The sequence below is a fragment of the Drosophila novamexicana genome, unplaced genomic scaffold (genome assembly GCF_003285875.2).
Source record: "Drosophila novamexicana strain 15010-1031.04,08,12 unplaced genomic scaffold, DnovRS2.1 tig00001385-arrow-arrow-pilon, whole genome shotgun sequence".
Lineage (NCBI taxonomy): Eukaryota > Metazoa > Arthropoda > Insecta > Diptera > Drosophilidae > Drosophila > Drosophila novamexicana.
The window spans coordinates 821,700-844,812 of NW_020824853.1; the positions used below are offsets into that span (position 1 = coordinate 821,700).

At 42.2% G+C, this 23,113-nt stretch overlaps 2 protein-coding genes across 2 annotated transcripts in view; one reads left to right on the top strand and one right to left on the bottom strand.

Annotated features, from left to right (window-relative positions):
• LOC115767390 overlaps positions 1–23,113 on the bottom strand; it is a 70,980-nt gene that overhangs the window by 26,789 nt on the left and 21,078 nt on the right. The window contains 2 exon segments of the mRNA XM_030711653.1: positions 13,679–13,844; positions 14,998–15,107. Coding sequence (XP_030567513.1) covers positions 13,679–13,844; positions 14,998–15,107 — 276 coding nt within the window.
• On the top strand, positions 2,778–4,488 carry LOC115767404. The gene is made up of 2 exons (XM_030711670.1): positions 2,778–2,949; positions 2,999–4,488. The coding sequence occupies exons 1-2, from the start codon at positions 2,778–2,780 to the stop codon at positions 4,411–4,413; spliced, it is 1,587 nt and encodes a 528-aa protein (XP_030567530.1). The 3' UTR covers positions 4,414–4,488.

The following is a 23,113-nucleotide window of genomic DNA, read 5'->3' on the forward strand; positions in this document are numbered from 1 at the left end:
CACACACACCCCTGAGTGGAGGGACGTCGAAGCACCTAAATGTATGCAAAGTGAGCTAGAACGTTCGCTGCAGCCGGAAATTGGTCGCTTCCGTCGCCGAGAAGCCCAAACGGAGACCCATCCCCATGCCACCTTCCCATTCTTCTGATGAAATTCCCCCTTTGCACATAACAGAGGCCGCACAAGTCGGGGGATTGAGTACGTGCGCAGTGAGAGAAATCTGCGTGTGTCTTAGTGCAATGCCAAAGTTAAAGTGTCAAAGTCTATATCAAAGTCTAAGGTCTGAGTCTAATTGTAACTCTAGCTCTAAGCCTAAGTTAAAGCCTAACTCCAAGTCTAAGTCTAGGTCTAACTCTGAGTCTAAGTCTAAGTCAAAGTGAAAGTCTATGTCTAAGTCTAAGTCTTATTTTAACTCTAAGCCGAAGTCTAAATCAAAGTCTAAGTCGAAGCCGAAGTCTAACTCTAACTCTAACTCTAACTCTAACTCTAACTCTAACTCTAACTCTAACTCTAACTCTAACTCTAACTCTAACTCTAACTCTAACTCTAACTCTAACTCTAACTCTAACGCTAACTCTAAGTATAAGTCTAGGTCTAACTCTAGGCTAACTCTAACTGTAAGTCTAACTCAGATCTAACTCTAAGTCTAACTCTAACTGTAAGTCTGACCCAACTCTAAGTCTAAATCTAAGTTTAAGTCTAAGTTTATGTCTAAATTGATTCTATGAAGCTACAAATTGATTACTTAACTTTCGCTCAGTGAAGGGCCGGGCTAAGTGAATGAAAGTGAAACTTTAATTGAAACGAACGTTTGGTGCGCCTGCTTTTTTTCGGGGTTAAGTGATTGATTATGGCTTGTTTGCTGCCTGGCGAATACACACACAGTCAGCCACAGTCACACACAGTCACACAAACACACCTACACTCCCACACACTCACACAGACACACAAACACACCTACACTCACACATACAAACAGACGACACAGACGACACATAAATTTGATTCCAATGCTGTTTCTTCTTGCTGCTGGTCTTGTTGTTACTGTTGCCTTACTGGGCGTGGCAAAGGGCATATGAAAAATTGACTAACTGGCTAACTGAGTGACGGGCATGGGCACGGGAAAAAGCAGGGGCAGGGGCAGGGGCACGGCCAGGGGATGGTGATGATGAAGAACAGGGGCGCGGAGAATTGGCTGAGGCAACGGCGCCAACATTGACAATGGCTCCGGCCACAATTCATTCAGCCTCAAATATTTACCACAATAGAAAACGAGCCGCGCGCGAAATCGAATCAATAATTTAATGCAGGTGACGCGTCCCACTTACCCCTCGCGTCAACGTGCCCGCACGCCAAACACTTGTCAATGGGCATATTTGGGAAAGGGGGAATGTTGCGCGGGGGGGCGAATTCGGTTGCTTCTTTTGTCATTGTGGCCATTGGCGGCGTTAACGGTACGTTGCCATCCATAATAATGCCGGCCATGTGTTTGGGCCTTGTTTGCAGCTTGTTAGGGCCCTTGAAAACGCGTGGACACCAGAACTGGAGCTATTGAAGTCGCCGGGAGGGTGGCGGGCTTTTGAGGCAGGGGCTTTAAGGCCGATTTTCGGGGAATCGCAATTAGTTTCGATCCGCTGAATATGCGAACTGTATTTGTTATTCAACTAGCTGCTACTAATTGTTCCATTTCCATTCGTTTCGCATTTTTTGTTTCAAATGCCTCATTTGTCGGCTTAAGGCTGCCGTCGCATTCAATTTGTTGTGCAGCACATTTTTTTTTAAAGTCGTACTCATAACTTGAAGAGAATTTGTAGAAATGAGCTTGAAAGCTCATGCTGTTTCATATTTCATCGTTTCCTAGTTAAGACAAGGCCATAGGCTGCAAGTATTCAAGCTGTTCCATTTTCATTTCGTTCCTACAATTATTTATTGTATATTGCACACGTGCTGTTCCATTTTCACTCGTTTTCTTGTGCTGCTGCTGTTCCACTCCCATTTCGTTTCATTCTTTATTTTATTCTTCCTAATGATCCAGATATCATAGTTGCCAAGTATCTCTGTACTATTTTTTAATTTGAAGTATTCGACAGACACAGCTCTCCGTCATGAAACATCAAGGCGGAACTAGTCAAACAATTCAATGGAAGGTATTTTGCCCACTAAGTAATTGCATGTGTAAAAAATTCAATACCCATTAGAATTTGTCTCAATGGCGCATAGGAGAGTTGTCCAAGCGTGAGGCATAATATTGTTCGTTCTTATGGCCGATCGAACGTCAGAGCCGATATTTATCGATAACAGAAGATATCGATTTTAGGCGATTGACTCTGTGACTCATCAATAGGCGACCTGCTAGATATTACGACTCTGGACTTTGAAAAATGAAATTGTTAATTTGGATTTTCATCCTATTGAGAACGAGAACGAGAAATTTGAATGAGGGTCTTTTGCCGAAACAAATTAATCAATAAATTGTTTCTGTCGTAACTTATCGGAAGTTGATAACGTTAATGCAAAAGTCATCAATAGTTTCTTATTTGGGCTTGATTTTTTGACGAAAGCTTAAGCTTAAGAAAATTATCGCATATCCATTGTGTAGGGTATCTGCTCGTGTACACTCCCGCGAGCAGCATTGTTACTTTTTTTATGAGTTATCATATTGTTGTCTAAGGAAGAGGCATATTTGTTGCAGTTGTTGTTAACAATTGGAGCTAATTGTTTGGAGCTTGAGTTGATTTTGCGGCCCGTATCTATCATAAGCGATTCGCAATTGTGCAATGAAGGTGTTCAAGCTGTCGGTATGGTTTAAGTTATTGGCCTGGTTTCTGCTTGCCGCCTTTGGCATCAAGCTGCTGTCGCTGATGAATCGAACCGAAAGGATAAGAAGCAGCCCAGTCAGGCACGCAGCGAAATTGATTGGCGCAGGTGCTGTGTATGGAGCACCACCTGGTAAGTGGCTGGAAACCATTTGAGGCCGATTGTTCACTAAATCTCTCAGCGCCGCCGCCGCCGCCGCCGCCGCCGCCGGAGCACAGACCGAAGGCAACGAGGACAACGAAGCCCATAAACGAGCCACTGGAATTGGAGCAGCTGCTGCGCGCGAATTCCGCTCGCAATTGGTCGCTCAATGACAACTGTGCGCCATATCCGCGCTTCGAGGATCTGCACATTGAGAATCTGTACTATCAGTACACCAGGGGCGGAAATGTCAGCTATTATTTAATGAGCGCCTACTACGATCGCCGGCTGGCCATGGATACGACGCCGAGCGTCGTGCTGCTGGGCATGATTAGCAGCCTTTCGGGACCCTTTGAGCGTGCATTTTGCCAGCTGTGGTATGAGCAAAGCGCCTGGCCGGAGCTGGTGGATATGGAGCCTCACGTGTTTGGTTGGTTCGATAGCTGGGGCTTTGGACCGGATCATGTGTATCCAGTGCTGTTGACCTGCCCGCTGGTGGGCACCGCCCGAGAACATCGTGTGCCCCAGCTGGTGTCCTTGGTCTTTGGGGATCGTTGCGCGCGGCCGTGCAACGCGCTCCGTGTGCACTATGAGGCGCCACAGCGTCGACGTGCCACACGTTTCGGTGTCTGCGTCAAGGATTTGCAATTTCCCACCGTGGACATGTCTGAGCGTTTCGTGGAATGGCTGGAGCTGATGCGTCTGCTGGGCGCCGAACGCGTGATCGCCTACGATTTGGGCGGCCAAACACTGTTGCCAAACACAATGCGCACACTGAAGCACTATGCGGAGCAGGATGGTCTGCTCCAGCTGCTTCCGTTCCGGCTGCTCGAGGGCCATCCAAAGCCGGCGGCCAATTACTGGCTGAGCAAGCGGCTAAACGAGGTGCTCATGTACAACGATTGCCTCTATCGGAATATGTACGAGTTTGACTATTTGGCTGTCATGGACGTGGATGAGGTAATCATGCCGCTGGGCAAGCTGCACAACTGGACGGCGCTGGTGGAGCTGTTAGATACAAACAACAGCAGGAACAGCAACAGCAAAAGCGAGAGCGCTGAAAACTGTTTTGCCAAATGCAGTCTGTGCTTTCGCAATGTCTACTTCTCCAGGGAGCTGCCGGAGGATGGGACGCCTCCAGCTAGCTTCTATATGCTGCGCCATGTGCAACGCGTGGCAGAGCATTTGGATGCGAATTCCGCCATCAAGTGTCTGCATGCCACTGCCTATGTGACCATGGTGCACAATCATTTTCCGCTAGGCTGGCGGGGGGCGTGCGGCCCCCACGATGTGTCCGCCGCCATTGGCCAGATGCAGCACTATCGGGAGCCAGATATAAAGCAGACGCTCAAAGAGCCGCCGCCGGTGCGCGACGATAACATTTGGCGTTTCAAGGAACAGCTGATAAGCAAAGCCCTTGTCGTGCATCGACAGCTGGGCTGGTCGCTGCCGTAGCACCTGCCTTCCCATTGCCGACAACAAATAAAACTTAACGAACTTTGTTTAAATTTCCTTGACATACCCTGCACACGTTGCGTGAGCCAAACCGGGTAGATGGATCAATTATTCATTAGTACATATGTATATGCATTTGCTGGTGCCTTTGGATGTTAGATTTATTGATAAATCGATAAGTATCGATTGACAAGCAAGGGCCTGCCTGCCTGAAATGTGGGTTCTCGTGTTAACGTTCTTTCTGCAATAACAAAACCGATAAATATCGATTTCCAAGCAAGAGTCATAACAAAGATCAGCTAGAAATATAGGCTATCGTATAAAATATGTTATCGATTATTTTCCGATAGCAAAATTGGTAAATATCGATTTCCAAGCGAGTCAGTTTTATCGCGTTGATAACGGTAAATAAATGTGATAAACAAGTTCAGCTAGAAATATCGTATAATATCGTTTATTTTTCGATAATATCATCGATAAATATCGATTTTCAACAACAACATATGAGCACTCTCGGCAATCCGTGCCCTCTAATACTTGAGTAAAGTATGCATTATATTAAATTTTGACTCCCATAACTGGAAAACAAGAAATATTATTTGTTCTGGTCTAGACCTACTTTTTGGTATAAACATAATTATATAATTATTAAAGAATTCGATTTTGGAATTGTATGTAAAGGCAGTTCTTGGCTGTTTGTAGGGTATCTCGTAGTCAGGCACGCTCGCCGAGGCTAGACTTTGACTTGCTTTATCTGCCATACAATTCTGTCACCTTACGTTCGAGAGCGTTAAAGTAAAATTTGTTATTATTGATTTTATTTTAATTGCTTTCGCCTTTAATAGTCGTCGGCAGCAATGTGTTTGCCTTCGTGCTACGTGCTGCATAATCGAACACGAGCCACTTGCCCCGCGGCGTGGCAAGATTCTACCTGCAAAATCGGCAACTGTTTCTGTCATGTCAGCAGTGACAATAATTACAAAAACACACACACTCACATTTTCCGATAAGCGTGCCGGGCACGAGGCTGGCGGGGGCGTGTTAGAGGTAAACACCTGTACCGAAACTAGACTGAAAACATTTTGAATTTCATGTCTTGTTTAATTTTAAAATTAAAACAATTAGTAAGTCAAAACCTTGCAATTTAACTGTGGCAACAGCTTAAACAACATGTCGCAGCTGTATTTGTATACCCTAGCGCGGGCTGTTCAGTTCAGGGTATCCCCTAATCGGGAATTCCCGATTAGAGACTCTTACTTGTTGTTAGTTGAAGTTCTGAAGAAGTCACCAGAGTTTCTATGAAACTGGGCTTAAGAGAATGAAAGCTTTTAAAACAGCAAGAATCTCTACATATAAAACTATCTGTCCTGACTGAAAGCTGATGGGAAATTCCACCCGTAGGCGTGGAACTAAACGGGGCAAACGCTTGTGCTGGGAAAATCCACCTCTAATCGGCTAAAACGGCTGTGTGCAACTTTTTACTTTATCATCCGATTGCCTTCAAACTCATTTTCAAAGAACTTTGTGAATACTCATTTGTGTTTCAGACGTTTCGTTAAATCCACTGGCCTAAATGGAATAAGCAGGTTATATTTTTCCTTAGAGTTTCAGATCATGATACCAAAATGGGCGGATAATGTTGTTTCCAACTTTAAGTTCTTATGTACTTCAAATTGTTAAAAGATTCAATTAATTCCACATTAAATATCATTTAGTTCGAAATTAATAAGTATTTGCTGAAAGTATGCTGGAAGTTTATCGAAGGGTTTGGCCTAGATATTTAATCGTGGATAAGTTCGTATTATTTAGCTAGTGGAATTAACAACCTCGATATCTGATAGATGCTTTAGCTTTTTACTCTGTGCAGACTTCAGTCGCAATGCCAAAAACAAAATAATAAATATATTTGGCTCGCGCTGCAATTTCTGGCACTGAAATCTGAGTATTGCGCATACGCAGCGTGGACCAAAACCGCATTGATATTGGAGTTATGCTCGTTAGCATTTAAAAATCCATTATTATGCTAAAAATAATTGCAATTTCAACAGAAATAATTAATTAAGGCTACATTCAAATGGGCTCGGATTACAGAAATGCATTTATTCAATCAATATTCAAATTCTGATGCAAAAATGTTTTTACTCGCAAATTATCAGTCAAATGTGATGTGAATATAATATGTTTGTTATTGAATATTAAAATTAGAGTTTTCTTAGAGTGCATTATCAATTCATGGATTAATGTACATGCACACAGCTTTCGTATTTATGTGCGCCAGCTAAAATTAATTAAAATATTCTGTCAAAGAGATTGAATAGATTTTGCGTGCGCTGAGCGGATAAATTTGTAATTCGGAAAAGCTGACCGCTGGCGCCCGGAAAATGCAATCAACATGCAGCACAATGCAGAAGTTTTCGGTTAGCTATCCCCATCTTGGCCATGGTCTTGGCCCGGCCAGCAGCTGATACGGCCAGTGGCAGGCAGACAATGCCTGGCAATTAATTAATTGCTGGCAGTGCAGGCAAAGCCTGTTTCATAAATTAATATGAAAACTCGAAGTGGGAAAATCTGCGCGCAATATTAAAATCATTTTTCATGAAAAGCCGCGTTTTGTGTCGCAAATAATGAGATGAGATGCGTGCCAGGATATATTAAAATATTAAAATAGCCGCAGAGAGTAGCAACTGCGCTCGTGGGGGAAGGGAACGGGTGGCGGCGGGGGGCGCGGCACTGTTGTTGTTCTCGTTCATGTTGTTGTTGTTGTTCTTGTTGTCGCGACCCGCTGAGCAGAAGGTAGCAAAAGAAGCGGCGCTAACAAATAGAACGCACAGCTGACAAATGGATGGACGCGACAGCCAAATAATTTATATTTCAATTTTGGCGTGTCTTTGCTTATAATACCCTGTAAATGAATAAGCAATGCATATGCACTACAGTTGCCCAACGCTTTTGATGCAATTGAAGCTGTCACAGCTGCTGTGAATTCGGAATCAAGTCCGCAGGAACAGGAAGATCAAAAAAACTTGCTACAATCTAAATTGGTTTTAAATGAAATACTTTGTGAATGTTCGAAATGGCCCCAATATATAGGTTTATAACCTGGTATTCTGGTATTTTAAAATATTTCGAACTGATTTCAACTAATTGATAATCGAAATTTTTTAAGCATTTTGGTGAAAATCGCTTGAAAATGGTGACATATATGCATATCCATTGCGCTCCTAATCTTCTTCTTCCAATCAAATCTGCTTCTCTTCTAATTTATTAATTTTTTTTTTCTAGCTCTTTCAGTTGAGTATATGATATGCCCATCATAAGAAGAATCTTTCGAAAGTTTCGGAAATAAGGTAAGAATTCAGCTCTACAAAATTTTTACAAAAAAGGCTCTGCGAGGGTATTTTAATTTCGGCATGCCGAATTTGGCTACACTGTCTTGATTTTGTTTTATTTTGTTTTTGCCGTGCTAAGTTGCTGTACCTTCCTTTGAATTTATTATGGCAAAAGGAAAGCGGGGCGTGGCATCAAAACAATCGCTAAATGGCAAAGTGACAGGCTTGCAAGCAGGTGTTGGGAAGGGGGGTGAGGCCATCGCCCGAAGGTAGTTTGTTCCAACGCAATTATTTAGCTAATAATGCATATTAAAATGTAAATGCCTTGCCAGGTAAGGAGACAGGCAGCCCAATTTAATACTACATAAAACGTGCGATAAAGCCACAGTAAACGAAATTTATGATTAACTCATTTTGCATCGAAGTTACATACACGACCTATTTTCAAAAAAAAAAAGAAGATATAAATGTATATGTAAACTATTTCGAAATGTTTGTAGATTAATTTCTGCAATCTTAAGCCAAAAGCTGCAAGCGAACCAGTTTTCTGTTTCAACTCCAATTTTTATACCCTGAACCCATTAAAAAAAGGTATAAGGGTATATTGTATTTGTGCAAAATCCAAATGTATTTAGGCAGAAGGAAGCATCTTCGACCCCATAAAGTATATATATTCTTGATCAGCATCAACAGCCGAGTCGATTTAGCCATGTCCGTCTGTCTGTCCATCCGTCCGTCCGTATGTATAAACGCAAGGATCTCAGAACCTATAAGAGCTAGAGACTTGAAATTGATATGTAGATGCTCCTAGTTCCCGCGCAGATCGAGTTTGTTTCCGATAATCGATAACTTATTCCGTTTTCAAGCAATCGATATATATCGAGATCGATATCCTGTTTTTTGGGCAATTTTGGTAAATAATAAGAGCTAGAGTCACCAAACTTGACATATAGCTTCTAAAATAGAATATATATATGCATTTGATGTTGGAAGAGGAAGGGTTCAGGGTATCCCCTAGTCGGGAGCTCATGACTAGAACCTCTTACTTGTTGAACTTGTTTTGGTTCAATACTTGGCTTATCCTTTCTTTTCAACATGTTTATTATTGAATTCAATTTTTCGTTTATAGCTGCCCGTTCTACTGAAAATATCGCATATCGTAGATATTTTCATTTGGAAATTGCGGGCTAAATTTGATTTTTACCCAATTTGGTTTGGTTGAGGGTTCGGTTCATAGCATAAAATTTAGGAGTATTTAGGAGTATGCATATTTAGGAGTATTCAGAGCTGGAGTATCCAGAGCCAAGCTCTTCTGACCTAAATAATCTTGAATATATTATGACATATAGTTTATATATATTTAGACATGCTGATTTTGTCGTCGATTTAATTGCTAAATGGAATTATATATATTGGGATTTGTATTGTTGGGTATGTGGTTTGCACATGATGTTATTATTTGGCCGGGCTCTAGTTCCATTTGGAGCTTCGTTTGACAGCTTAATTCCCATGCGGACTGCGGACTGTGGACTGTGGCTGTGCTACTTGATCCGCACCTCATTGCCAGATATGGCTCGTCTGGCTGCTAATGGGCCAAGTTAGGCGTATCTTGGCAGCAGTCACGCGCCCAATTGCCATCGCGTATAAGCCAAGACAGGGCGCGGCGGCTGGCCGACTTCTGAACTGGCTTTTGAACTTGGACTTGGACTTGGCCTTAGTTTTATGCTGGGGGTTTTTCGTATAGAGTTTCATAAATTTAATTGTCACGTACACACATGCTTCTTCCTCTCTCGTTCGCTCTTTCTATCCATCTGTGTGTGTGTGTGTGTGTGTGTGTGTGTGTGTGTGTGTCTGTGTGTGTGTCTGGGGTGTGTATCTATTTGACAGAGGGCCGAGGCGGCTTATAATACGTGTTTATAACTGTGGCCCGCGATTGGGCCATAAACGTGCTGTGTTCCCCGCCGTTTACGTGGCGTATGCGTATTTATTTGGATCAGCATTCTAAATGATTTATTTGCTGCATAATTTCATCTATTTTTATGTGCACTGGCATTTTGCTCCTTGTTGTTTTCGCTGACCATGCGGAATGGTCTAAATTTGTCTTTCATTGCAGGCTTTCGGCCCAAAGGTTTGAGCCATTAACACTAAGAGATGTGCCCTGTTTACAAATTGAATTCCTTTTTAAACACTAAATAAATTCAATTTAATAAAAAATAACTCAACTAGTTGGCAAAGAATTACAAAGGCACAAACTGTTTGTTAGTGAATTGTTGAATTGAACATTTTTGTATGCTAAATAGTTCATTAAGATCGGACTTTTAGGTCCGATGCTATTCAATAGCTCGTTTTTCAAAGCCTGGAGCAAAGAAGAAGCACGGCCGCAGCGTAGAGTGTGTGTGTGCATGTGTAGAAGGAAGGCAGAATGTTTGTGAAGGTGGCTTGGTGGGTGGTCAGGGTACACTAGGGTATCTGCTAGTCGGGCACGCGCGACTTTAGCATTCTTAGTAGTTTGTTGTTGCTGTAGTCGTTTTATGGATAACAGGGTATAAAAGCACAGTTAAAGAGCTACATTGTTGTTGTTGCTCAGTTTTTATGAGTGTTGCGTACATTTTGCTGTTGCGTGGGCTGCGGCTCGCTGTTGGGGCATGGATATGGGTATGGGTATGGGTATTATGCTAGCCGCGTGGCAAGCAACAAGAGTTTGCTTTATCATTTTTGTTGACAATGCATGCGTACTGCATTTGCTCGAGTGCGTGTGTGCGCGTGTGTGTGTGTGCGCGTGTGTGTGTGGGGAGCGTGTGATTTGCAGTTGTCAGTTGCTCGCTTTTGGCACTGAAGTGCAGAACACAAATATGTCAGTCAGTTCTCTAAGCAGAATAGCACTCGCACTTGAATGTGACACGCATCAAATCACTTCACACGAGCGCACTTAACGCCGTGCCCCACAGCCACGCCCCAGTGGCAAGTTGAGGGTTGTACGCTCAAATAGGAATGCAATGAATTAGAGATGCAAGCGATGGAGAGAAAAACATAAAACGAATGGGTGAAAGCATACAATGCCACCAGCTGAGAAGGACACATAACGATCAATCATAGAAACGGACAAGCGAAGAAGTAGATTTTAAAAAGAAGCAGAAAAAGCAAAAAATAGAGAAACACTAGACATTTTTTTTTGGTAGTCATTGCAAAAGCTTTTCTGTTTGTTTCCGTTTAAGTATAAAGTGTATAACATATATGATGCTACGGATTTGGATTGTTTAATGAGCTTCAAAGAGTCTTCTTAAATGCTTCTTCTCCTAAATGTAGCGGAGACAAGCTTTAAAAGCACATGCATACTAATTCAGGCTATAAGTTACTAAAAGAGCTTTCAAAGCACATGACAGCTGAATGTTTATATGACAAGCTTTCAAAGCACATTAAAGCTTGAATAGAGATTGCTTGCAATATAATGACAAGTTTCGCTCTTGGAAGCTACCTATCTCTAGCTCTATCAAGAGATATTGCTATTTAGCTCATTTGTTGGGTATTCTTTATGAAGGTTGCAGGCGTAAAATCGGATTTTAAGCAACAAAAACATATTGTGCCATAAAAAGTTGTTAAGCCATACTCATTTGTGTGTGTGCCTCCATAAATAAAATGAAAAGGCTTTTAAAGTTGGCGCCCAGCAACTAGCGAACGCCACCCATCCAAACATGGGCTGAAAGAGGCCACCGTTGCAATTAATCGGATTATTATTATTTTTATGGATATTTACGTCGGCGTTGAGTTGTATGCCTGTGTGCGGTGAAAATCTCTGTTTACTTAAACTACCCATCTATTAATGCTCGGAGGCGTAAAGGCTTATTTCGCATGGAATTGTATAATTGAAACGCATGGCAAACGAACTGAAAGGCGGCTCAGCTGCGCTTGGAGAGACCAAAAGTTTCGTAATAAACGAAACAAAAAAAATGCATTTAATAAACATCTAGCAGCAGGCAGGCAGGCGGGCAGTTCATCCATATATGAAGGCTATTAAATTGCAGATGTAAATACGAGCACGCATACCCTGTGAAAAATGTGAATGGTATCCAATATGGTTATTCTCGTATTTTTGAGCAATTACAGGGTATCTGTGCGTCCCAAGCGCGTTCTTAAGCTGAAACGTTGATTTGTGCGCTTTAACCCTTTTAATTAAATAGGCTGCAAGCACACCCCCTCCCACACACGCACACACACACACGCACACGCACGCACATTTTTATTATTCTTCTCAAATATGAAAGGAAATAAAGTAATATGAAAACTGAATTGCAAGTTTTTGTCAGCGGAAAAATGGCGGCTTCTATTTCCATCTCGCTCTCTGTAAATATCTGCTCTGTCTTCCTGTGTGTGCGTGTGTGTGTGTGCCTGCATGTCTGTGTGTGTGTGTGCGTGCTACACGAAATATGTTTGAACAACTTTATTGCGCAAAATGCCAAACATTCTTCAACTTGTGGACTTGCAAGCGCTTTTCTATGCCTGCCCCTTTCTCAAGCAGTGCAAATATGTGTGTGTGTGCGTGTGTGTGTGTGTATATTGCTAGGCGCGCAAATCTCATTTGAATTATAATGATGGCGCCGGCAGCTTCATACACACACACACACAAGCACACACACACACACATATATATATGCATGGGTATTTTATTACAGCTTTAAAAAAGGTGACTTTTAAATTCCCTTTTCTTCAAAGGCAGCTGATTGATTCTATTGTTTGCCCTCGCAATGCTAATTAAGTACTATAATTGCGTTCATGTTATCAATTCTTTTTAACAGCTATGGCGCTCTCGTACTAACAGTTAGCTCTTATGTTGGCTCGCTGTTCTCCTAACTTTTTAATATAACATAATAAAGTATATTGCGGTTACATTGATATTTGGTTTGAATGTAAACTTAAATATGCTAATTGTCAATTGAAACATCTATCCGAATATCAGAATATATATAGTACTTAAAATAGATTTCAAAACTTAACATTCGGCATTAATGTTGCTGTCAAGCTTAACAGTCACTATAGCACATTGTCAAACTTGCTTGTCAGGCAATAGTGTTGAAAAATGTAGTAATGTGGTTGTAAAGTTGCAGTCAGAGTTGTAAAGCACCAAAAGTTATAAACCTTATTTTGCTTAAACTGTTTACTTTCATTTAAATTTCTGCTAACCGTTAATTTAACTGCTCGTCAATTGTGTTTTCGTTTTCTTTAGATAAGTTGGCTTGCAAAATTTAGTTTATCTAACTGTTAACAAGTTGACAAGAGGTTTGTGTAATAGTGCTGCCACCTGGCAGGATATTGTAAAAGCATAAAAAGTAAAATTAATTCAAATTGACCTCGTGCTGCTTTGCTTGCGAACATTTTTTGACAAGGGAAATTATGAGAATGAAACGCAATTAAAGCCCCTGTGAGCTAACATGAACTTTGATCTGGCGTTGGCAGGCCTACACGCATTTTTGACAAGTAGCATAGATGGCGCAATGTAACACAATTTAACCGCATGTCAACTAACATAAACTTTGTGAACTGTAGCCAAGAGCAACACAAAGACCACAACGCCCGAGCACATGTGTACAGGGTATGGGTTAAAACAGTATGTGGCGCATATGCGAAGGGCAAGGCAGGGTAGGTTGGAAGCAGTGGGGCTGTGTAAGGCGGCATAAGGGTGCGGGTGCCAAAGTGATGCCTGCTTTGTTAGCTACATTTGGTCCTGGCTCTTGGCTCTTTGCTCTTGGCTCTCGGCGCTGGCTCCGACTCCGGAGCAGTGGTTTTGCCTGCTGCTGTTGTAGATGCTGGGCACCATTTGGTATTTACAGGCGAGAGGAGAAGGAGAACCAAAAGAACGTTGGCTAGCGCGAGGGCGTGGAGGGTGGGGGCGGCGCGGGGCGTGGCGCGACTGAAAATAAAGAAGACAAGTGACTACATACCTGAACAAGCTTGCGGCGGCAGTGGAAATATTAACGTCGTTGAGCTCTTGCGCCTGGCGACCGCACAGCCCAAAGATTGTGGCTTAAAGCTCCGCAGCTGTTGCATAAAATCGGAGCACTCCATTAGGGCCACGTCAGCGAAATGCAGATCACACAGTATTTGGTTCTGTTGGGGAGAAAGCACAGAAAAGCACAGTCAGAGAGATGGATAGTGTGGGAGAGAGTCGGGTAGACTGTGAGTTAGGGGTTAAAGCTACGTCTGTAAAAGTTTTTTTTTTGTTTGTTTTTTGTTGCTGCCACATTTCAAACTAAGCAAATGCCAAGGGGCAACCGCCACAAAGGAGTGCAACGCGTTCACAAAGTGAAAAAAAAAAACCGCCAATTGGTTTTATGCAATCTCAGTCCAGCCGTCTCCAGGTCCGTCTAACCAAACCGTCGCTCTGTTTGTACAAAGGCAATTTGAAGCGCCACACTTCAGGTTAGAAGCTTGGAATATATGCATATAGCGCCGTCAAAGGGTAAACTTTTTTCAACAGTCGAGTCGCTATAGCCATGTCCAACTGTAGTTCTTAAAGTCGAAACTGAGCAGATCGGACCATTATGTCATTAAGCTGCGCTGACAAGTTCTTGCTTAACTTTTTTGTTTCTTTGTCCAAAGTAAGCATTCACGAATTCTACTCTACAACTTACATAAAGGCAGCATCTTATCAAAATCCCATAACATATAGTTCTATATTGAAATATGTTCTGTTTCCTGATCTGCAAGGAAGGTAGCCCTTTTGTTAATTATACTTTAAAAGAGTTATCAAACTGATGTGCTACTCTGCAGACTGGGCTATATTATGTCTCTTCCATGACCAAAACCCACCCACGTAAATCATAATAGTAGATCTATTCTTCAACAGTTTGAAAGTCACTGCCTTTGCGTCACAGTTTTAAGGTAACCACAACTTCCCATCGTTTTAGTAGATAATTCATTAATGAATTATAATGAAACTGTGAACAGAGTATTGCGCTGTCGGCTTTTAGTCGCGTTTTTTTTCGGGCATTGCAACATCATTAACATAATTGACTTTCATAACATTGTGTGTGTAAATATGTGCGTAAATGTGATTTTGTGTGTGGCTACCAAACAAAAACAAAAAAAAAAGGACACAAAAAAAGGAGAATACAAAAACGTGTTTCACATTTCATGCGTAAAGTGTTTATTTAATGACCTGCACACAAAATGAGCAAATGCATTCTGAATGAGCTCTGAGTATTCACTGTGCCTTTGTTTGTGTGTGTGTGTGTGTGTGTGTGTGTGTGTGTTCACATACCTTGAACCTTCTGGCACGCTTCTGGTTCGGACCAGTCAAATTTAAACCACACGAATTGCAGCGCAGACATTCCTCATGATAATGATTATTATCATAAAGCGGTGAAGGCTCTGCAAATGTAAAAAAAATCCAAATTAGAATATTTGAATAAAATTATATTTAATTAAAGTTATATACTAAAAAAGTCGCTGCTGCGTTCTGCATGAATTGCTAGATGTTTTAGGCGTTTCAGGCTCACAGCTGGCTGTACAAATTTACAGTTGCCCAAGTTTAGGATTCATTCAGATATAGATAGGTTTGTGGGATTAAAACTATTTCTTATGTTAGAATACCTTCAGATGTGTGGAATCAAACTCAAGTACAACTTTGCTGCTCAACTTTTAGAGAGCCTTAGACCATTTTATAGGCATACAAAACATGGCAACAGTCCGGGAATTGTTAATAGTTCTCCCGTTAATAAGCTTTGTTTGAGTAAGAAATTATGTGGACAGCTTTAGGTGCGTTTTATATTTGAGTTTTTGGGAAGTTTGATTGACGCTTTTTTTGTAAATAGAAACTATTTTCTTCCCTTGTAAAGTTAATAGGATTGTGCTTATGTTGAGACCTCATCCCAAAAATACCTGACTAAGAAAGTAACTAACTTTCTCTGGTATAGTTATCTGATCCAACTCAAAAGATGGTTCTTAAAAAAAGAAAGCTCATGCCGAAAGCTTTATAGCTGAGAGACTTGCTTGCCTAGCGGCCATATGGACTGGATAAATATATAATAAAAAAACAAACTTTGCTTGCTTTGCATACGTTTTATAACTTGACGCTTACAATTCCCAACTAGTTAAAGCTGCGAAAGCATTTGCAATCCTTGAGTCTATAGCCAAGTCTGCTGATGCTTAGCTGTACAGACAGCCTGCCCAGTTGGTGCTCTATACAAGCTCTGCTGGAATTGTAAATTTCATTGCAAAGTTTAATGAAATTGCTTCAAATTGTTTTCCAGCCCATTTAATGGGTTAGGTTACCTATACTATGCATGTATAGTGTGTATTTGCATTATGTATTGCCAGTTTTTGTGCGACAGTGAAATTGAAGTTGGGATAATGCATCGAATTAAATGCCCACAGAATGCAAATCAATTCAACCAACTGCTGCCGCACACACAAAGCACAGCAAAGTGCACATTGTGGTTGTCCCCGGCAGCCAGCCACAGCCAGCCAGCCAGCCAGCCAGCCAGATGGGTTGTCAGAGCGATGTGGGCGGTGGCAGCAGCAGTGGAAGCGGTGTGTGGCAGCTACAACACGCTCATTAATTTGCATAACGGCCATGCCAATGGATGGGATGGTGGCGCGGGGGAACTGGGGAACTGGCCCAGCAGCCGTCGACAGTTTGCCGAGCGAGTCAATTACAAGCGGAAATGAGTTTCTAATACAAGCAAATTGATGCCGCACAGACCAATCTACACACATGCACACACACACACACAGATACAGACACAGACACAGGCTCAGGCGGCGCCAGGAAAAGCGCAAAAATTTGCCTGTTGAGTTGATGAATGGCTGTTTGATGGGTTTTGCTTTTGGCTAGCTCTGTGTTGGGGGTGCGGGGTGCGGCGTAAGGCTTGCGGGCTGTGGGGCAAGGGCTTGCCTTAGGGGCGGTAGGCGTGTCATCAGCTGTTATCAGTGTCATAGCAATCAAGTAGCTATATATATTAATAAGCAAATACAGGCGCACACACACCCTCCTCTGTATGTGTGTGTGTGTGTGTGTGTGTGTGTGTGTGTGTCGCATTTAACGCTAGACACCGGAAATCATAATTAAATGAATCAGGCAACTGGAAACACATTATGAGCACCGCATTCAAATATACTCATGCGAATGCCACTGGCACTGGCTAAACAGTTAGCCAAATGGTCAGCAAATGGTAGGCTCTGTGCGAATTGCATCTATTCGTGAATACACTCGTGTGGAGTAGACACAATTTAAATGCTGTGCCTGGGAAGTCCCAGGTTAGGTCCAAGCACATATATACTAGCGGGTATACCCCGGCTTTGCTTGCAGTACGTTTAAGAAAGAGCCACACCTCGTACAAATCGTATGCGTTTTGACCGAGTTATGGGGGTGGGACATTTTTACCTATGTCTATATAGGATTTCTGAGGATACTAATTTCACATGAATTTTGACCAAGAATAATGTTGCCAGATTTATTTGGAAAATTGATCTAGAGGTCAAACCATGAACAAAAAGCGAAACATCGTGGAAACGTGGATGAGATTTGTCTTTAGAAGATATTTAAAGATACTTTTTGCACATGAAAGGTTTCTTCATGTCTGCCACATATGAAATAATATTATTTCTTTTAGATTTAGATTTTTTTTTAATTTGAAGCTGTTAACTTTGGCTGTGGCACACTGTGCGTATGCGTTATCTTGTAATATCATTTAAAATGTTGATAACTTCTTCAAATATGATTGTAGATAAAACTGCTTGTTAAAATAATGAAATAATATGCGCTTCGGGAATGTTTCAGTTCAATTGGTGCTTTAACTCATAAGTTGTTGCCAAAAAAAAAAGAAGAAAAACTTAAACTTATGCAATAAATGTCATAAAATGTGCCGGAGCGGAGGACGAAGGCGTTCAGCAAATTGTACTGTCAAGTGCAAGGCAGTTGCCAGGGAAATGCTTGGCCTGTGTGGTTCGAGCGGGTGTGCCAAGCTAAAAGAGCGACACAAATTACAAAATCCAAAACATAACAGAATATAGTCCAGACCAGACCAGAGCATGCCAGGCCAGAACCCAGTACCTAGCAGTGCCTAGAGGAAAGTTCAAATCATTTATGGCATCTGTGGATTATTTTTGTTGTTTCTTTTTTTTTTGTTTTTTTTGTTTTACCCCCTTTGTGCATGGCTTGCAGTGATTGCTTTTGACTTTCATTGGATGGCTTTTTGATTGGGGCACATCGGATGAGGGCCCTTATCTTTTATCTATGCACCATGCAATAACAAAAGCCATAGCTGCTCTGCTCAAAGGGGTTCGAGAGTGCAATTGCCGGCCGTTTGCAACAATATGCAGTTTATGGCGAACTAAAAAATCGTTCTCTATTCTTCGTTTCATTCTGCCTGTCTGTCGCTCATATGTTGCATATGGTAATATACGTTATGTGCAGGGTGGATAAATGTAGGCAGCATTTCCCATGAGTATCCCTAACGATATTCGAAGCTATGAGATTTGGCATGCGGCTGCGCTAATTTAGAATATAAGTATGCTGATATTAATTTGGTATTGAATGCAGCGACACGCACGAATGTCAATCAACAGCTGGAGCATTAAATCATTTGGGCAATTTGACTGAAGTCAGGTGTCTGTGATACGTAGAGCCATGAAATTTGTTAAGCAGATGTGCTGTTGCAAAAGAATTTGAATATTTCGCAACACAATTCGCATGTCTGTGCGAAAACTCCTAAATGCAAATTAAACTCACTTTGGTGCAAGCACACATAATCGCATCAGAAGGACTTGAGTTATTCGGGCAGCCCTCTGGCTAGAAACTCAAGAGTTTTATTTATTCATGAAACAAATTTGCTAATTGAAAACCAACAAAATTTTCAAAACTACCCCACACATCGCCCCTCGCTCAACACTCTACTATAAAGCGAACTTTTCGACTGCGCCATTTGCTTTTATGACAGCTACCGCAAGAAAATGAAAACTTTTGCAGCTGCAATTTGCAGTTGCCGAGCGGCGCGGGCGAACGACGTTTAAATATAAATTCATGACTTTGATAAATTACCAACTAATGACCGAGAAGAATGCCAAACTTCTCGCTTTTAGTGTATAAGCGAATGCCAACTTTTTGAGCTCCAAATTAAGCGTGCAACAGTGAAAGTGGCACGCGCAACTGCGATGTGCTGGTTCGAGTCTGCGACCCCTGCCAACTGCTATCCATTGGCAATTCCTTTGTTGAGCTGAGTGTTCAACAGTTTTCGCTTTTGTTTTCGTATACCCTGAACCTGTTCAAAATGTCGAAGAAGGAATGTTTTGGTTGTAACAGTCATGAAGTCTCGGCACTGCAAAAGCAGGAGACTTAAAATTTGACATAAATAAGCTCCTATCACATGCACCGAAACGAATGTGTATAATTTCTTTCTTGGACACACCCGCTATTTTTATAATATATCGATAAATAGTTTTTTGAAATAGTGTTTTGATCATAACTCGAGAACTACAAGAGCTAGGTGGTTCCTTTATGGTATACTCCGATTATGAATTACTATTATTTTAAATACCTTACCTATATCTTACGTTTAACATACCCATTTTTAACAATATGGAAAGGTAGAGCCTTGCGCTTAAGTATACATGCACTTTCCTTCTTCTTAGTTAAGTCCAGAAAATTTCGTGAAGATAGGACAGTAGGCAGCGAAGTTATCAGAGAATGGAAGCAATGCCGCGCGACGTTGCGTGTGTGTATACATATTTGTGTAGGAGAGCATTTGAATGCTTTTAACGGCGTGTAGGGTATCTGAAAGTCGGCCACTAGCACTCTCATTTGTTCTTTTATTTGGGCCAGGCCAAAACAATGGCTGCTTAATGGCTCGTGACTAGCAGCCAGCGTCAGTTAAAGCGTTCAAGTGCGGTGCTGCCCGAGGGGCTGGGTGAGGGGCAACGTGGCCTGACAATGCCAACAGACTGTGACTGCAATGAATTGCATTTTGGGAGCATTCTACGCCCCAACTGCCCCTACCCGCCTACCGCCCTCTAAGGCAATTTGTTTAGTGCAAAAATTGCAAATAAGAAGCTGCTGCTGCTGCTTCTTCTGCAGTTAGGGGGCGCGAGGGCGTGGCCGGTGAATACTCAAAACTTAATTGAGCGTTATTAATACCAAAACTAGTGAAATCTTAGCGCAGAGTTGCGCAAATTTAAGCGATTTCCAAGTATTCAGCATTCAGTGAATATCCCGCCGAACGCGACAGCTCTTCAGATCCTACAAATTGTTTTTTGGAAACGATTTCATTTCTTGCCATGCACACGTTTCCGGGAAAATATCAATTGGCAAATTGTCGCAGCGACAACAAAACCTAAACTCAGATTCGAGCTGTGCCCAACATTCTATTGACATTATCGAATTTGCCAATTTGCATGAGGCCCTAATGGGGATATGGGCAAATGCCGAACATATATCGTTCCTATGTTAAAAACACACACACACACACACACACACACACACACACACACACACACACACACACACACACACACACACACACACACACACACACACACACACACACACACACACACACACACACACACCCACACCCACACGCACACACACACGCACACTACTTGTAACTGTCGAGCTCAAGTATCGAAAGCTCGACTATTATTAATTAAAGCTGACAGCCAAAAAGAGTTGAGAATGTACAGACTTTGACCAAAGAATTCCCAACTAACAGATATCTTGTATACAGTCGAAAACACATACACTCAAGGCTGTGGCTATGCTGCTTCTTCCCTTCACGCCACACCTTGAAAATTCGATGCCTGAAATGTCTTACAAATATGTGCGCATACCCGAAATCGAAGCTCTGATTGAGCAAACCAAACTCTAGAAGCCAAAATTTCGATTAATATTAGTTCGAGATATAGTTACAAATCATCAACACATTCCAATTATGCATTCGCTGAAGATTCGAACTCGTAGCCACATGTCTCGACAACTAAACAACAAACGGAGCTCCACTTCGAAACTTGGGCAACTCGACATTCAATTAAGTTCTTGTGAACGATACGGAAGGCGGTAAGGCTCGGGAGCACTGTACCATACGAAATGAGAGCAGGGTAAATTGTTCAACTGACTGACTTATTGATTTGGTTTACCAGGTCTACAGTTTAAAAGCATCCGGACAGCATAATGGCATAGTAATTAGGACACTGAGAGAAAGTTTCTCCTAGAAGATCGGGAGTGTTCACTTGAAAGTTTTGCGCCTACCCTGGAAGCATTTAAATAATCATTTACTAAGCAAATTGTTCTTATGCTCCGATATATTTAGTCTACCAAATTCTAGTGCAATTCCACTTGAATGCAAATTTAGCTCTAAATATGACTGTTTTTGGTATATTATTTCTCTGAGTGCACTCGTTACTCGGCTGCCAGTTGAAGTAGACGCCGCAGTCAACGTTTACTCCAGTTTATGTGACCAGGAGTTGTAATTAGCCGGCTCGCAGGTCGTTATGCCAACAAAAGGCTTAGGGCTCGAGCTGCGTCCGAGAGTGGAGCTGACGCATTTGTTGATTAGACTGTAGCATATAATTATACAAATTGCTCCGGCCTTGCCATAACTTGGGGCAGCTTGGCGGCAGCCCCTAGCTGCATACGATTGCATACTGCCCCAACGACTACACGAGGTCTCTGCCCCAGCTCCAATTCACAAATATGACAGTCATGAACCATTGCGACTGGGCGCCTGCTGCCACGTCGTGGCAAGTATGTCGTGTGGGCGTGGCACGTGCGTATTTGATATTTTGGGTCAATGGGGGCGTGCGAGTCTAGTGTCGAGCGTGGAGCGTGGAGCTGAGGCAGAGGCGTCATTGTTCTGGCGCCGTCGTCGATGTCTGTGACGGCATTTGGGTCACTTCACTTCATTTTTAATTAATTTGTAAATGAACACAAAGGGGGGATGGTGGAGTGCTTAGAGCCAGAGTGGCCCGGGGGTGGGGGGGGGGGGTGGCAAGGAACAAGCAGGCGCATTCAGCGCGAGGGAGTTCAAAATCATATAATATATATGCATACATAGACACACACACACACGCACACTTATGTGCCTCGCCAAAAAGTATGCAATATAAATTCGATTGGCCACGCCCACTCGGCAAAGAAGCGCCAGCGGCTTGATGCGCCTCCTAATGAAATTAACGTACGTACAAATATAGCGTTTGCTCTTAGAGCAGCCTCCCGCCCACCGCCTCGCTCCGCCCCGCCTCCAACGGAATATAACTCGCCACATGTGCGGCACTAAGTCACCAAACGAAAAACCGTCGTCTTGTTGCCACATCCCAGCTTTTTGCGGTTCCCGATGTGATTTACTTTGGGCCATTTGGCTGGCGGAGGGACACCAGAGAGTCGTGCGGCCTTAAAGCGAATAGCGCATTTGATTTATAAACATGCAACACTCGTGCCACTTGTTGCATGCGGCAAGTGTGCGCAAGGCAAGGCCAGACGTATTGTCGCAAAGGTTAAATATTTATATATGCGATTAATTATAATATTATTTGCAGTTGTAGATACAAATCGCATGTGTGCACATATTCAAGTGAAAAATAATATCGTCATAAGATTTCCCTATTTTCGTTAGCTCTCACAATATCCCAATACCACGGACTGGGCTTAAAATCTTCCTCCTCCTTTTTTAAATAATCTCCTTTATCTTCTAAAAAAAATGGCATATTTTGCTGGAGAGTGCCAGGCGAGGAGATACTACACGTATGGCTCTTAGACACTTTCGTAGCCCTAACAAAAAAAAAACTGCTTGCGTTGCGGCTAAAGGGTATAGGCACGCCCCACACGCCCAATAGATAATGCAAATCCAATAGAAAAGTTTTCTGTTTTAATTTCCAATTTGTAGTCCAAACGACTTGCAACCGTCTATGGCAAATATCTGCAGGGATGCGGTCTAATTGCCAGGCGGCAGCGAAAGGTCTCTAGACGGTGCTTTTGAATACAAATATATGTATATATGCATATACTATATGTGTACATACACACACATATATGTATTCCCATTCTTAGCCCTTTTCTCGTATTCAGCTGCAGCTGCTCTGTTGAGCTCAGCTATTTACATAAAAGTTTCTTTAGTGGAGTATGAGAGGGGGGGCATATGTGGAATTGAGCTCAGGGTGGCCACAAAAGGAGAAAAACAGCAACCGAAGTGCAACAAAAGTTAATTCAGTTTTCAAATGGTTTCAAACGCGCAACTTTTTTCTTTTCTTTCTTAAATATAAAACACTCGCACGCACGCACAAAACCTGTGCGTGTGTGTGTGAGTGTGAAAATCTTATGTTTGCGTGCCAAAGCGAAAAGCGAAAAACTTTTATAAAAAGTTTTCCTTTTGGCATACCCTGCAGAG

What these genes read in the sequence shown, in the direction of transcription:
- LOC115767404 (XM_030711670.1), top strand. Translation starts at nt 2,778, where the DNA reads ATGAAGGTGTTCAAGCTGTCGGTATGGTTTAAGTTATTGGCCTGGTTT. An exon ending in TGTGTATGGAGCACCACCTG is followed by an intron (nt 2,950 to 2,998) that starts GTAAGTGGCTGG and finishes TAAATCTCTCAG; the next exon opens with CGCCGCCGCCGCCGCCGCCG.